This window comes from Anolis sagrei, chromosome 1 (genome assembly GCF_037176765.1).
Source record: "Anolis sagrei isolate rAnoSag1 chromosome 1, rAnoSag1.mat, whole genome shotgun sequence".
NCBI classification, from domain to species: domain Eukaryota; kingdom Metazoa; phylum Chordata; class Lepidosauria; order Squamata; family Dactyloidae; genus Anolis; species Anolis sagrei.
The window spans coordinates 285,488,408-285,504,435 of NC_090021.1; the positions used below are offsets into that span (position 1 = coordinate 285,488,408).

At 39.1% G+C, this 16,028-nt stretch overlaps 1 protein-coding gene across 3 annotated transcripts in view; it reads left to right on the plus strand.

Moving 5' to 3' along the window:
• RGS6 (regulator of G protein signaling 6) overlaps positions 1-16,028 on the plus strand; it is a 282,343-nt gene that overhangs the window by 205,025 nt on the left and 61,290 nt on the right. For all 3 annotated transcript variants that reach the window (XM_060761517.2, XM_060761526.2, XM_060761535.2), the window contains exons 4-8: positions 2,945-2,995; positions 4,670-4,776; positions 6,212-6,263; positions 11,698-11,762; positions 15,756-15,832. In XM_060761517.2, the coding sequence (XP_060617500.2) occupies positions 2,945-2,995; positions 4,670-4,776; positions 6,212-6,263; positions 11,698-11,762; positions 15,756-15,832 (352 nt within the window). The remainder of the gene's footprint in view (positions 1-2,944; positions 2,996-4,669; positions 4,777-6,211; positions 6,264-11,697; positions 11,763-15,755; positions 15,833-16,028) is intronic.

The following is a 16,028-nucleotide window of genomic DNA, read 5'->3' on the forward strand; positions in this document are numbered from 1 at the left end:
AAGTCAGGAGATGTCCAAGAGTGCTCTGGAGGTTTCTCAACCACTGTGTGCCTTCCTCAAGCCATCCTCCCAACATAAGGACAGGGCTGCTCACATCATCCTTATGCCAAGAGGAGGGTGAGACACGCAGGGGCTGAGAGGGTTCTCAACTGCTGCGTGCCTTCCTCTCCATCCTTTCTGCATAAGGATGTGGGGGCCACTGCGGCCTTATACCAAGAGAAAAAAATGAGAAGGCCCTGAGATAAGTGCTCAGGGGTCACATCAGGCTGGCCCGGGCTTTAGTTTGCCTGTGCCAGGTGTAGAGCCAGCATCAGCCTAGCCCCCTGCCTGTGCTACTCAAAATTGATGGGGAAAATGTTACTGCAATATGACAAGGCACTTAGACTTCTGGAAGAATTTGTTTCTTCTAAGCTGAAACATGTATCATACAGGGCCAAAATTAGTGGCCATTGGGGTGCCACAGAAATGAGGAGAGAATGAGAATCCACTGGGATAAGAAATATGAGGATATAATCATGTTTTTCCCCTTCTGAGATAGAGAAATCATATTTCATTCATCTGATTTTCTTTTCTTTCTTTACATTTATTTTTTAAAAAATAGTTATAAGAAAAGGCAGGGGGAAGAACCTTCAGATTCTGCATAGACGATGATAGGTATCTTCCACTGAGAAAGTTCAGAATAATCTGGATGATGATTCTAACCTGTCCCTTTCCCAAGAACTCGCAATCCCAGCATCTCTTAATAATAATCACACAGAACCAAAAGGACAAGCTGTGATTATCTGTTCTGGGGGAAGAGAAGGTTAGGGTCTTCAACATTTATGCTGACCTTGTTCCTGCAAGATAAAGAGATTGCTTATATAGCTCAGACTGCACTATCCATACACAAGAAGGATGTAGGGATGTAGAGGTGAGTCGTTTACCCATGTCTCTTTGTCTCATCTCATTATTCTTTGTATATATCCAATAGGTCATCTAGTCCTTCTGGCTTCTACATTCCTGTGGCTTTGAAAGATGGGTCTGATGCATTGATTTCTGTGGTTTTCCTGCATGGTTAGGAAGTGCACCATGACTTGCATATTAAAGAGTGCATTAAGGAGGTGTGATGGGCAAAGGCTTGCAAGATAAATGGAGTGTGGTATAGAGAATGAGCTCCAGGGGAATTTATTATTTATTTAAAGTATTTCTGTTCGACTCTTTAGCCATAAAGACTCCCCAAACAGCTTATGTAGCAAGACAGTCCTTGCCCACAGGCTACAATCTATATTTAAAACATGGCACACAAGGAAGAACCGATTAAGAGGAAGGACAGTTATAAAGAATACTTGCAAATGTTCTCTTCCTCAGCTGAAAAAAGAGCACTGTTGAAAAATTGGTCAACCTTCTCTCAGTTTTTGTGCATTTCACTTAGAATTTACAAAATAAAAGTCTATATAAAAACATTAGCTCTTCTGCAACTTTTGCAGAAAATGCACATCTTGTGCAAAGCATATTTTTGTGTGTAAGAAACATTCTAAAATCACTGACCTCCAAAAATCTCACCCAGCAAGAGAAAATATTCATGTTCTTTGGTCTTACATGAGAACAAAATAAACAAAGATATCCAAAGATTGGTAGGGAAGAGAGTATATTTTTTCACCTCCTTATGTAGACAAGGAAGCTTATGTATTTTGAAATATGTCCTGCATTTCTTCACACAATAGACTCAGAGACTGTCGAGTTTTGTCTTTTATTAGTGCCCATGGGAATTTTTAGAGTTATTCAGCCTTCAATAGATTAGAAATAGAATGCTGGTTCAGCAGTTTTAAAAAACTGTCCACGATAGAGTGATATCATATGATACAGCCTGTGTCTTCGTTGTTTAAAAAATACTTTGTTGGATTATAGAAGGGGGTATGCAGGGATATGTCTGTCTTCTTAATGGATGCTGATCTGGAATATGAGCATTAGCAATGACAGTTATTAACAAGGGGAGGAAAATCTTGTCATTATACTAAGTAATCATTTCTGGCAGGTGATAATTAATGGTCTGGCAAAGTCAGTAGAAAGATTATCTGACAGCCTTGCAGAAAACTGGGGGAAATATATTCTGCTTTCTTTTCTTGGGAGCTCCCAGGAATAATTCAGAATCAAGAAGAAGAAAAAATGAGAGCCTGATGTGTATCTACATGTCTGTGGATGCATTCATCAAATCATTTTCAAAATCTTCCATTTGTTTTGCAATATGAGGAGCTGATTTTATTTATTCATCATTGGTTTGGGTAAAAGCTCTGTTGCTGGATAGCTATTACAAACAATAGGTAGGACGCTTAAGTAAGTTAAGTCTGATGTATCAAATGAATAAAAAAGGTTACTTACAGTGGTGGAAATGTAGGTGCTACCATTCATACTGTATCAATTTAAATGTCTCCATATCTTTCTTATGACTTCGTCACACACAGTAAAAGAAGTAGCAACCCATGGTGCTCTTCACACAATGCAAGCTTCAACTGTGGGGTGAGATATTCCCAACGATTCCTCCATGATTCCTAAGTTGGTTGGCAATTGACTTATTTTAAAATTCCCCACATAGAGAAGGGCAAAATGGCCAATTTCCCCATGTGATGTTAAACCCTTTTGCCCATGTTTGTTGCCTGCTCGTAAATAAAATGATGACACTGTGTGTGGGAGAAGCCAAAATGCCAATTTCCCCAGATCACGTGAGGAAAGATTAGAGTTAATTTAAAGCCACTTCCTGTGATCAAGGGTGATAATCAAAATCCTGGAGGGACAATGGGAGTAAATATCAGTGTGAACAACCCAAGGAAAGGTGTTGCCTTAAGAAAGATGCTTCTGCTTCAGTGAAAAGGTCTTGAGTCCAAAGGTAGTGATCAACAAATCTATTGTGGCATAAACTTTTGTGGGCTACAGACCATTTATGATTTTCCCCTTTTTCTCTTTCCAGGGGCTGACATAGTGCAATGGATCATGAAGAATCTCAACGTTGAAGATCCAGGTAACACCATGAAATATGACATGGGGCTTTGTATTGTGACAGAAAACATTATAGATTTCACTGCTGAATTCTGTAATATTATCCAGAAATCACGGGTTAAACGTTTCCTACTATATACACTAATGTTGAGTCCATCTCTAAATACCTTTTCTCAGCTGAGTATCTTCCGTCCTTCCTAACACAATTTAGTCAATGAGGAACCTGGAGGAACTTTAGTATAATCTCCTCCTTAAACTTGGAATGGTTTTATTTGATATTAGTGGATTTTTTATATCTTCTGAATATCTAATTATGGTGGTTGATAGCCACAGGTTTGTCCAGTTTTGAAGATATTTCAGAGTTTTCCAGCAAATGTGGAGAGGTATTAAAAGTCGTTAAATGGTTGTAAGAAACTCTTGACGAGTGTAGGGTATCCAAATACATGACTTGAGTTACATTCTTGGCCATGTACTTGCTGGTTCAGCAATCATCTTGGTATGATGAAGAACAAACACATGACTTTCCTTTAACCCATAGACACAGCAAATGAGGCAGGTATGTGCACAGGCCCAGACTTCCCCAACTAAGTACTTCCCAGTGTATTGAATTGCTATATCTGTAATCTCCAGCCAATATGACCATTGACCATGTTGGCTGGGGGTTATTGGGATTGCAGTCCGACATGTTTGGAGAAGACTCAGTTGGAAAGGTTACATATACTTGATTCATATGGCCTTCCTGGTCCCATCCTCAACTGCCTTAGGGTGGTAATTTGTGTACATTAAAATAATGCACTTTTTAAGATTAACTTAACACACATTTAAATTCTAAATTTTGTTTTATGTTTATTAGGTAGCATAGGATTAGAAAGGGAAGTTCACAAACTTTCTAAATGAATGTGTTGATACATAATTAATTAATTAAATAAATGTAATATTGAATCATAAAGGGTAGCACCAGCAGCAGTTTCAGAACAGAGGGATGAATAAAAAAGGGGGATTCTGTGACCACTGGAACTCGTTGACAGCTGGAGTGTATTCATTGGGAAGGGATAAATGAAAGCATTCTTTCCTCCCTAATAAATATCCTGTCCTTCTCAAATGAAGTATTATTTACTCCCCAAATTCCCAGCATTACAGAAAGTGAGACAATGGAAAGCATTCACTATCATACACATTCCTAAGTATACTCAAGGCACCAGATCCTGTCTGATCTTAGAATCTAAGCAGGGTCAACCCTGTTTAATAATTGGATGAGAGACCATTGATGAATACCAGATACAATGGGTGACATTGCAGGGGAAGGAACTAGCAAAACCACAAATGTTCTTATGTGTAAATAAATCCTCTACAATACATGGAGTCACCATAAGTCAATAGATGACTCAAAGTCACTTGGCTAAATTGTATTTCTAAATTCTCAACTATTGTTTCAATATATTCCATGTTAGAAATTTTGGGACTGAAAGTAAACTGCATTTCTTCCTCACCCCCATAGCTACAACCTTGTTGACAGAAGACGGCACCACACCAACCTCTTATTTGAGCCTGTCAATGAGGCTATGCTTAAGTATATTTGGTCATCTAGCGAAGTCATGTTAACCAGACCATCAAAGTTCACTTTCAAGCATGCATTGTTTCATGGAAATATGGCTATAGATTATCATGTAGATATATGATATTGTTCTATTTGCAGCTGAAGCAATACACATGGGCAGCCTCGTCGCAGCACAGGGATATATTTTTCCAATCTCAGATCATGTGCTTACTTTGAAAGATGATGGTACTTTCTTTCGTTTTCAGGTAAGAAACACATCATCTTCACTCAAATTTAAAATGTTATCAAACTTATAATAAAAAATTGATTCCTCCCCCCAAAAAACTAGGTTGACTTATCCATGGATCATTGTAAGTACTTTACCTTAACTCTTATTTTAAAGGGAACCATCTTTGAGTAGAGTGGCAAAAGGAAAGAACTAAGTTGATTCTGGGAGAGCATAAAAGAAACTCCAATTCCCTCTGCTCTCTCAGCCAGGATGCCTTTTCTGATCTTTCTGTATGTTGGACAATGGTGGCCAAAGTCACTAATGGTGACTGGACCACCTGAGGGAAGACTGCACTTTTTCTTTTCTGCAGAATTACTCTAGATCAGGCCATTTAGGACAAATGAAGCCCTGTTCTAGTTAAGTTAAGAGGCCCCTTACTTGGGCCCCGAAGGGAGAGAGACTCAGTATGCCTACAATGCCTGCTTTGTGTCACACTGCCAGAGACTATCAACTCTATCAATATGACTGAATCACTCTGAAACAGAACACCTTCAAATTTAGAATTGCAGCATATAAGCAAAATCCATCGCTGGGGTGGGAGCCCACTATATGCAGCCCTCAGCTGTATGTTATTTAGGTCTCCTCTAGTCTTATCCATGGGTCATATCAAAATCCATTATTTTGCTTCTAAAACTTTCCCTCATCTTATTCATGAGGTCAACTTATACTTGAGTATATTATATATGATATGCATAACACCAGGAAATTATCTTATAATACTGGAAATGTGGGTCATCATAGTATTGGAACCCTCTGAAGTTAAATGTTGAGAGATCCAGAACAGACAAAAGGAAGTATCTCTTCCTCACCTACATTGTAAAATTTGCTACAAGAAGAAGTTGTGATGACCACCAGTTTGGGTTTAAATGAGGGATTATACAAGCTCAGGGAGGATAAGGCACTGACAACTAGGTTTACATTTTACCTCCATTATCAAAGGCAATATGCTTCTGTTTACAGGTACAAGGAACATGGGCAGGAGAGTTCCAGTGTCCTTACATTCTGCTTTCCATAGGGTATCTGACTGAACACTGTATAAACAAGAATCCTTGACTAGATAGACCTTCATTCTGATCTATCAGGGCCCTTATCATGATTTATGTACTCCTGACCATATGTCATTGTTCTATATTTCAGGAGGCCGTATATGAGAAGATCATTTTGATTATGATGTCTGTAAGAATAACTTATTTTCTTTGATAGATTTATTTTTCAGTTGAGACAGTTAGCCTGAACACAGCTAGATTACATCAGTCCTATTTATTTCATTTAGACTTGATGTGCCTAAAAGTGCACAAAACCATGACTGTGATTTCTTTGATTCTATGAATTCCAGTTTCTTGACTCCAGAATAGAATTATTGATTTGAATGCTTGCATGTTAATGATACAATACAATTTGCTGCTTTTCAGGCTCCATACTTTTGGCCTTCAAATTGTTGGGAGCCAGAAAACACTGACTATGGTGAGCATTATTTGCTATTTTATTTTAAAAGATCATTTGTCAATGTGCCATAAGTAGTTTTATAGAAAAATACTAAAAAATCAAATTTTATTTGGTTATTAATCAGAGGTTAGTAGGATTATTTACTGTGTGAAGTACAATTGCAAATAGTTTATGTTGTGCATGTCTTTTGTTTTCTTCTGTATGGACTAGAGTTCTTGAGCATTACTCATGGCCGTGGTAAGAGTAGTTGTGGTCAGGGGCGGCTCATCCATTACGCAAAGTAAGCAGTTGCAGAACACTTTTTTTTTGCCAGGGGCGCAGAGGCACCTCTGTAAATGCCCCTCGACCGCCACTTGAGGAGCGCCCCTTCAGCTCACAACAGCCCTAGCAGTCTGAAGGGAGCCTCGGCTTTCTTGCCTCACTGCCGGGCGATCCTCTTCCCACAGGGTCCGGGCCCTTGAGCCTCGCCTTGCCCCTCTTGTTCCTGCTCCACCTGGCCACCAGGTGCGCAAGCAGAGCCTGCGCTCAATCGTTTTTCGCATTCGATCCCTTCCCCATGACCGGCTCCCTTTCCCGATCCCCCGGTGCTCCACCCGCTTCCTCTCCTCTCCCCAATCTGCAGGTGGGCCAAGGGGCGGAGCCGCCGTGCCTGGCCCGCTTCGGGTCCGGAGGCATGTCTGAAGACCCCAGCGTGTGCACCAAAAGTCGCCTCTTCTCCTGACTTTCTCTTCACCATTGAGACCGAGAGAGAGAGAGAGAGACCCTCCGGCTGGAGGTATCTCCCAGCTCCGCTCCCTCCTTTGTTTTTGCGCCTACCTTCAGGAAAGGTGGGCATCTCCACCTCTCTCTCTCTCTCTCTCTCTTGGTCCCAATGGCTGAGGAGAAAGTCAGGAGAAGAGGTGACTTTTGGTGCACACGCCGGGGTCTTCAGGCATGCCTCCAGACCCAAAGTGGGCCAGGCAAGGGAGCAAGTGCAGCAAGTGTAGTTACTGGGATGTATAGTTCACCTACAATCAAAGAGCATTCTGAACTCCACCAATGATGGAATTGAACCAAATATGGCACACAGAACTCCCACGACAAACAGAAAATATATATCAATGATTGGTTGGGGGGTGGGGCGCCAAAATACTGTTTGCTTACCATTGAAAATTACCTAGAGCCACCTCTGGTTGTGGTCCTGACAAGGTTTAACCAATGCAGCCAAAGATGTTTCAATCCCATGACCAGACCAGAAAATGGACTGAAATAGACCACTGTAATAAGTTTCATCAGTTAACTGCTAGAGCTTTCAGATATCCAGTATGGCAGTATTTAAATAGGGCTTTACAAACAGAAGTCTCTCAATTGCTCCTTGCTGAAGAGAGGCTGTAGGCACAGACACATGTGTGAAATAGCCAAATATCTTGTTTGCTTCTTCACAAAAGGAAAAAAATATCCAGCAGTACTGGTCAAAATAAGGTCCATCCACGGGAACTGCAAGAAAGGCAGGGTATAAGTTCAATCAATCAGACAGTTAGCTATATCAACTGTAGTGTGTAAGTCAGAACAAATTTGAACTATTTTATCTGCACAGTGCTGCACAATTTCTTCAGAATCATGTACAGAGAAGGATCAGTATACCATCAGTTGGTGTAGGCTCCTTCTTTGGAGGCTTTTAAACAGAGGCTGGATGGCCATCTGTCAGGGGTGTTTTGAATGCAATTTTCCTGCTTCTTGGCAGGGGGCTGGACTGGATGACCCACAAGGTCTCTTCCAATTCTATGATTCTAGGTGCAGAGCACAGTATCCCCAGCAAACAAACCTTATGTGAACATGATTTTAATACTTATGTAAAAGGATCCTTATGTGAACATGATTTTAATAATGATGTAAAAGAATCCTTATGTGAACAACATAATAAATTCATCAATGTGGTCTAAAAGTAATAAATAGAGTGGAACAGTAACTCAGGGCAGTTTTGCATGGACATTTTATTCTGGGCCAATCTGAACTGTTGAATTCCAGATCACCCACAGAATGGATTTTACTGCCAGCCCCCAGCCCACTGCAGAGCTAAGAGGGAGTCCTTACCACCAGCCCCTGGTTGGTTTGGAATCAGGAAGTAATCTGACTTAGTTCTGTGTTGCTGGACAGCTGCCCTTAGCATCCCACTCCATAGCAGTTGCCTGGAGTGACGTCAGTCAGGGATCCAGAGTGATGGAAGGGAAATGGAGGAAACCCTCCAATCTTTCCCCCTCCCTTATCCAATTGCCCTTGCACCCTAGCCAGTGTCACTCCAAGCAAAAAGTGATGGCCACCAGCTGTGCTGCATCCAGAATGAGAACAGGAAGGGGACTGCAAGTGCTGTCTTGTGTCTCTAGTCCACCCAGGCCCAGGGAATGGGCATGGAAACAGTTGCGGCTGATTCCATCTTAGAACCAGTCCAACTGTTTAAATGGGCCTGAATTCACAGTTTGCTGCAGATTTTGGGGGGAAATTTGCAACAATCTGAAACTTTTGTTAACATGGCACAAGACCTCTTTAAGCAACATTGGCTCATGTTATCTGGCATCAGCTCCATGCATTATACAGCCACCACAGAGCTGATTTGCCTCCCCCTGCCACCGCCCTTAGGGTTAAAACATCTGTGTAGATGTGCCTTTCATCAATATGGAAGTTAATGTTGGGGTTGACTGGGATGCAGGTATGTTGACTTAAAGTGATAGATATTACTGTGGTTTGTTAATTTAAAGAGGGCATGATCAAATATAGAAAAAAATGATTTAACAGTGTTAATATTACCTTGGTGCAAAGTTCAGTCACTGATCCGTGGATTAATTTGGTCTTCTGTACAATAAATGATAGTCCATTCTGGATACTAATATGTGTCTGGTAGATGAATAAAATCACAAAAATAGCAGTACCTTGACATCAGTAAATGAAAACAGACCTCTTTCGATATACAGCAGATACATACAAAAGAGCAAGGATAAGTTTATAATAGAAGTTTTTGCCTGGCTTTAGGAAAGACATAGCTGTGGTTTATGAGCTAATAAAATACAGTATTCAGTATTAAATGACTGAACAGCTGAGTACTAATGCATAAAGGGAATATGTCAGCACTGTTATCTTTAGTTATCTCTGTACATTATTGCTGTCTCTTGTACAGCTAACCAGCTCTATGGTGAAATGATAAAATCAATTTTTCCTTTCGGCTCAGGCATTGACAAAGGAAATGAATATACCTGTTCTCATAAAATGAGGGCTTTGAGAAGTGTTTCTTTTACAAGCTGAGCAAAAGCCATTTAAGACCACAATTCCCCCCCCCCCCCCCAATCACAATCATCGCACAATGTTTATATAGGTCTCCATGTAGGAATTGTAGCCATTAATGGAATGGCGATACCACAATTGTAGCTCTGATATGATGGTCATCATTTGTAATTTCTTATTTAAGCATTTTAAATGTAACCGTGTCGGTAAGAAAAATTATAGTGATAGTAATTAGTCCCAACTTGCTTTTCCCAAAGAGCAAATAATCTGTCTCTACTTTTTATTCATTTAAGTCATACTGTGCCCACTTCAAAACTTCCTTACAATATAAGGTATTTGAACCATGTTCTCTATAGTCAAGGAGCTCAAATTGTGTAGTCTTGCTTTAAAGAAGTACCCCCCAAAATCTTCTGCCGGCAGAAATGCCTTTCTGCCAGCTAAACTCAGAAATGCATTGACAAAAATATTTTGCTTGCTAAAATCAGAAGGGGGCAGAAAAGCCAAAAAGTATGCTCTGTTATCCCCCAAAACATGTTTTCAGTCCTAGAGACTCACACACCATGTTGGTAAAAAATTAGGCCAGGCTGTTGTTGCTATTCTTAAAAATGTATTTATATCCTATCTTTGCCCTGGGATCCAAGGCATCTTGCAACCTTATCGGAGTAAATTTCTGTGTCAACATCAGTTCCTCTTTAGTTTGCGACAAAGCCCACCGACTCCCATCCCATGATGTACAGCTACTTCTGGCAGGGTTCCATCGCAAATCTAAAGAAGAACTGGCATATGCCACTGCAACGCAACACAAGAGGTTTCCTGTGTTACCTTGGGATCTGGGGGGGGGGGGGGAGCCAGGTGGTGAATGCTTCCCTCTGTGGGATAGGACCTAGGGTAAGTTGGGCGATGCAGGGCATGGGGGATTCCCCACACCCCATGTCCTGCACCACCAGATTTGTCACAATGCGTGGCAATTCCAGCTGCACATATGATTAGGTTGTTAGACCGTTGAAGAATTACAATTACTAAAGTGATTCAAATAATTTCAAATATTTCAGGTCTTAGAAAGGTTGGGATGTAACTGGCCAAGTGTAGACTTGGGTGGCCGTTAGCCATTCTGGTTAATTGAAACTGCACTGCCCCATTGCATCTCGTTCCATTTCTCTTCATAAGAAGGCAATGCAATTTGCTCCGAAGTAAGTTATAGTCAGAAATACATCCTACGTGTTTAATTTTGGCCAGATTGTTCCATTCTTTATTTTTCAGATTCTATATCCTACAATTGCATAATTGTATAGTCCACGTGAACAGTTCAGAGGTGTAAACACATCATGTTGAGGAAAACATTGAATTTCTTGACTGATCCTAAGAATTTTTATAATTAGAAGAGTATGTAGTTCTTTTAATACCATATCTGTAGTTCACAGTTTTCTATCTTCTGTACATCACAGGGCCTTTTGACTTCTATTTCCACTCTTTAGTACCACCTTGTAGTTTCATAAATAGTATACAGGATTCCCCAAATAATAATAATAATTATTATTATTATTATTATTAAAATTTATTTCTAGACCACCCTCTCTCTTCAAAGGGACTTAGGGAGGTCAATCAATGCCTCAAACAAATACAAACACAGTAAAATAATACAAGATGATTCACAGAAACAACAGCAAACTTACAACAGAGAATTAAGCATTGAGATGAAAATAATAAAAAAACAATCCAATAAGACATAGTAAACGAAAACATGAGTAAAGCATTACAAATGAGATAGGTTCTGAAGGTTTGTTCTTAAGTTGAACTCCAGCCAAATGTATATGTGTGTGTGTATGTGTGTTTAGCTTTGGATAGCACAAGAAAGGGTTAACACCCCTGTGGTGTTTGTTTTGCTGTCTGTGCCCCTGTTCAGAAGATTTCACTGCACTTTCTGTCCCCGTGATCATTGGATTTTGAAAAATGTGGTTTGTTATGTAAACAAGGATTGGAGAGAAAGCTTCAGTGAAGACACCTTTTTTTCCTTCGTAACTTTTTCAACAGTGAATTTCTCTTCTGAGGGTAGATTTCTCTCACTTCCTGTTTTCTCAACCCCTTTCTTAACTATGAGTTGTTTGTAAGTCTGATGTTTGTAACTTGGGGACTGCCTGCATACATATTGTCAGAATTACTCCTTTAACTGCCCATTTTGTTATTTTTCTCTCCGTAGCTATCTATCTTTGCAAGAGGACCATGCAGAACAAAGCTAGACTGGAGCTGGCAGATTATGAAGCCGTAGGTATACTAATTTTACAGTTCCAAACACTTTTAAATTGAGTTTGTTGAACTCTGTTTCCGTTTTTTCTGTATAACAACCTTAGTGTGAGACTTGTGCTTTAAAAATTGTTCCTTCAGTTTTGGAAATTAGGACGAATATTATCATGGTTCATAAAGACAGCATCAACTTTTAACATGGCTGACTTTGGGATAACAATTTCTCAGAATCATGCATACATTAGGGTCAATGTTAGAAAGAGTTATACATGGAATAATGAAGCCAGAGAATATTATTTCGGAAGAGACCACTTCCAGGTTGGCTTATTTACAATCTGATTCTACAAATTAGAACAAATTTCATTCATAGAATGCTTTGGGTAAATGGCACTGTTTAATTTATCTATAAATGATACTAGTAGTGTCATTACCAAGATACCAATTTTCCCAAAGTGCATACACATGATTTTCAAGTTTATCTTGGTAATGACACTACTAGTAGATCAGTCTGTGCCATTTACTTACGTGCTGTCTTACCAATGTCAAGAGTTTTTGTTCATTGTTTCTTTACAGCCCTCATATTGCTTCTGAGCCTTCTCAGCATACATTTCAGAATTGTAACTGGGGACTGAGTCTCCTTTCCCTTTTGAAATACTACATTTAAACATTTGCCTTCATCCTCTATGCCACTTTTAATTTTTGATTGCCACATCAGTGACCTCTGTTATGGTTCCAAATCTGACACTCAGTCCCAGGTATATCAGTGCCCATCCTAGTGCTGTTAGTCTGAACACTCACTACTACACCTCACTACCTCTGAGGATGCTTGCCATAGATGCAGGCAAAACGTCAGGAGAAATGCCTCTAGAACATGGCCATATAGCCCAAAAATACCTACAAGAACCTAGTGATTCCAGCTATGAAAGCCTTCGACAATACAGTCTGAACACTGTTTGCATTGGAATACCATTTGTGAGTTTTCCAAAACATTTGGCTTCCTATCTTTGGAAATCAGATGTTGGATTGTATTCCTCTTGTTCTTCCTATTTAGCAGAGTCCTTGTTGTGTTTGTCCTTATTGTGAGGCATATCATTTCATTTCTTGTCAGGTTTATGTTGTCTGGAACATGAGCAGACTTGTATTACTATTTAAAGTTTTTAAAGTTTTTAATACCCCAGGAAAAGGAAACACGTTGTCTTATTGAACTGCAACTCTTATCGTACCTCACTAAAGTATATGCTGGGTAGGATGAGTGGAAGTTACCATCCAGCAGTCCCCATCTCTTGCATACTCCATACTTGTTCACATCTGGCTATTGCATCAGTAGGCATCTTATTCTCTTGGCTAGATCTGCATCTCTACACTGGAGACATATACAAAAGGGAATAACATACTGGTACAGTAGTCCCCCTTATACATGTGGGATACATTCTAAGATCCCTGGTGGGTGCCTGAAGCTGCAGATAGTAGTGAATCATAAATATATACTACTATAGTATTCCTTTACATACCTATGATAAAGTTTAATTTCCATTTAATATATTTAGACCATGGTTGACCATGAGTGACTGAGACCCCAGAAAATGAAGCTGGGGATAAAGATAAGGGAGGGGGGAACTACTGTATATCTCTAAAAATGATGGTGAATTCACACACTTTCATTCATTTAGTGCCTGTTAAACTAGAGAAAACATTTATTCTATCTTACACTGTTTCTTAGTATGATTTACTAGGCAGATAAGAGAGAACTGTTAATTTAATCCACCAGCAATCGTAAATAAACATATTCCCACACTGAATTATAATTTAGCAGTGTTTTCACGCCCCCACATTTCTGCCTTCTTTATTTATAAATGTTGTTATAATTTTTTCTTACCAACAGCTAGGCAATTTTGCTGAGCATGAAGTTTTTTATGAATTGACAATAGTTCTATTCAGCACCAGCAGGCATGCTCTAGTATACTTTCAGCGAAGGTATGATACAATAATCTAGGGCTCACTGAAAGGGATAATCATCAGACAGTGCCAGACAATTAGATCATCTTTCATTTTCTTCCAAGTGCAGAGCTCACATGATGAGCAATTTTATCAACACTGGCCGAGTTAATTAAAGATAAGAATGAAATCTTGGCTTTACCAGAAGCTCTGGTTAAAACTAGCGGCAAAGCTTTTCTTATGACTGCAAACAAAATGCTGAGCATTACTGTCTGTGTCCTTTCTGCCTTACTTTCTTTACCAAAGCCTCATTTGTTGTGTGCACACAGTGTAATTTTTATTCTATTGATTATCTCTTTCTGAGTTTGTGTCTGTTTTAGAGGGAAAGGACTATAGAAGGGTTGGGAGATTCTTGGGTGTTTCTAATCAATAAATGTTTCTGACTTCCTGTCATTTAAAGCCAACAAGAAAAAAGGGGAATTATAATATGGTTGGCCTTGTGATTATCACTATTTTCCAAAAGTTGTGGGACTGGGTCCCCTGTTATGATCTGGTCATCAACCATAATAAAGTTTACTTATTTATTATTTTCCAAGTTATTTGTCTATAAATTGGGAGCAAAGTTTGGAAAAACCTTTGTAGTTCAAAAAGGTAATTTTGCTGAACCCTGAATAATAATTTTGTTGGTTGCCATTGGGGCAAGAATGTTTCGTTCTTATAAGCCATATTACTTAAGAATGTAAACCCTGTGGCGTAATATAAAATAAATCACATGTAGTTCATGTTTTATTAGTCCACCCACTACCTTGCCAGAGAAAGAAAATATGCCATGCAGATGAACATTAAAGAACAAGTAGTTTACTCTTCGTAATTCAGTACAACTTATTTACAATCAGTTGCATCAACAGACATAATATCCTTTCTCTGCATTCACCAGCATAGCCCAAGCCTGAAAAATGTAGCAGCATCCAAAAGACCCAGACTTAGCTTGCTCCCCAGGTATAGCCCAACCAATCAGCTTCATGCATCTTATTTTAGAGTTGACACTCATGCACTATCTGATTTCTTGCATTCTCCAACAAACCATACTAACTGATACTGGTGTTACAGCATGGACACTTTAATCATTTGATTGGAGTGAATGAGGAATACAGAACAGCCTATGCACATAATGAAACATTGTGTATGGGCATAGTTCGGCTATAATTGGGCATTTTCAAATTCCTACCAAATTTGTAGGAGATTTAAGCACAAGGGATGACAAGAATAAATATTAATATTTACATCTTGGACACATACACACAAACATCCATGATGTGGCTTAACACCATAACAGAGAACATGTGACCTGTTGTGAGATTATGTGTACTTCAAGACTTTGTTGGGGAAACCAATTTATGAGAGAATGCTTTGATTTTTCTGTGCAGAAAACGATCTGTAAAATTAAACTATTAAGCACATTTCTATGAAGGAAGGCCACCTGCTGTTTTTCTGCATGTTTTCTGCATAAACAACACACACCAACATTTTTGCATTGAAACCAATGTATTTTGTAGAAAATGTCCTTTGTCTGTCTCAAAATTTGCAATCTTGTGTATTTTGCAGTAGTACAAATAGTGTTTGAAAAATATGCGCAAACCATTGTATTCCCACATATACATAAAAGTAAAACAAATGAAAATTTACATTCGTTTTAATTTCTCACATTGAAATTGATAAGACTATTCAAGTATGGGATGATATCTCACCTATATATTCCATACATACATCCAGGAGTAAATTACATGAGGCACCCAAAATAATTCCCAGATATTGGCATACATGAAATGAGGGAACAGGCAACCATTGGTGCATGTATTTGTGCATCATTAATACTAGAAACATTGTTATATATTCTACCACAGCTCAGACTGTGGTGCTTTGATACCTATATCACATTTCACTTTTGTCCTCGCCCTTTCTTCCTGTCACTTTGAGTTTCCAGCTTTTCCAATTGATATGATCAACTTGGTAAACAAAGATTTTCAAATGGACTCCTTGTTATAACAGTAAATTCTTCTTATCTTCTCTTTACATTAGGAGAATTTAGCAAGACTACAGAGGGCTTTTGCAAGAAAGTGGGAATTCATCTTTATGCAAGCTGAAGCACAAGTAAAGTAGGTGTTTTCAGTTCAACAAATCAAAACAAATGAATAATGTGGAGGCAACTCTGTTTGCGCTAATGATACTTTCTTTATAGCTTGTGATTCAGAGTTAATTTCCTTTCTCCCTGCAACATAGAGACTGCACTCCATTCAGGACTAAAGCAGTTAAAATCTTCTCCCCATATGGACGGCCTCATTCACAAGGAGA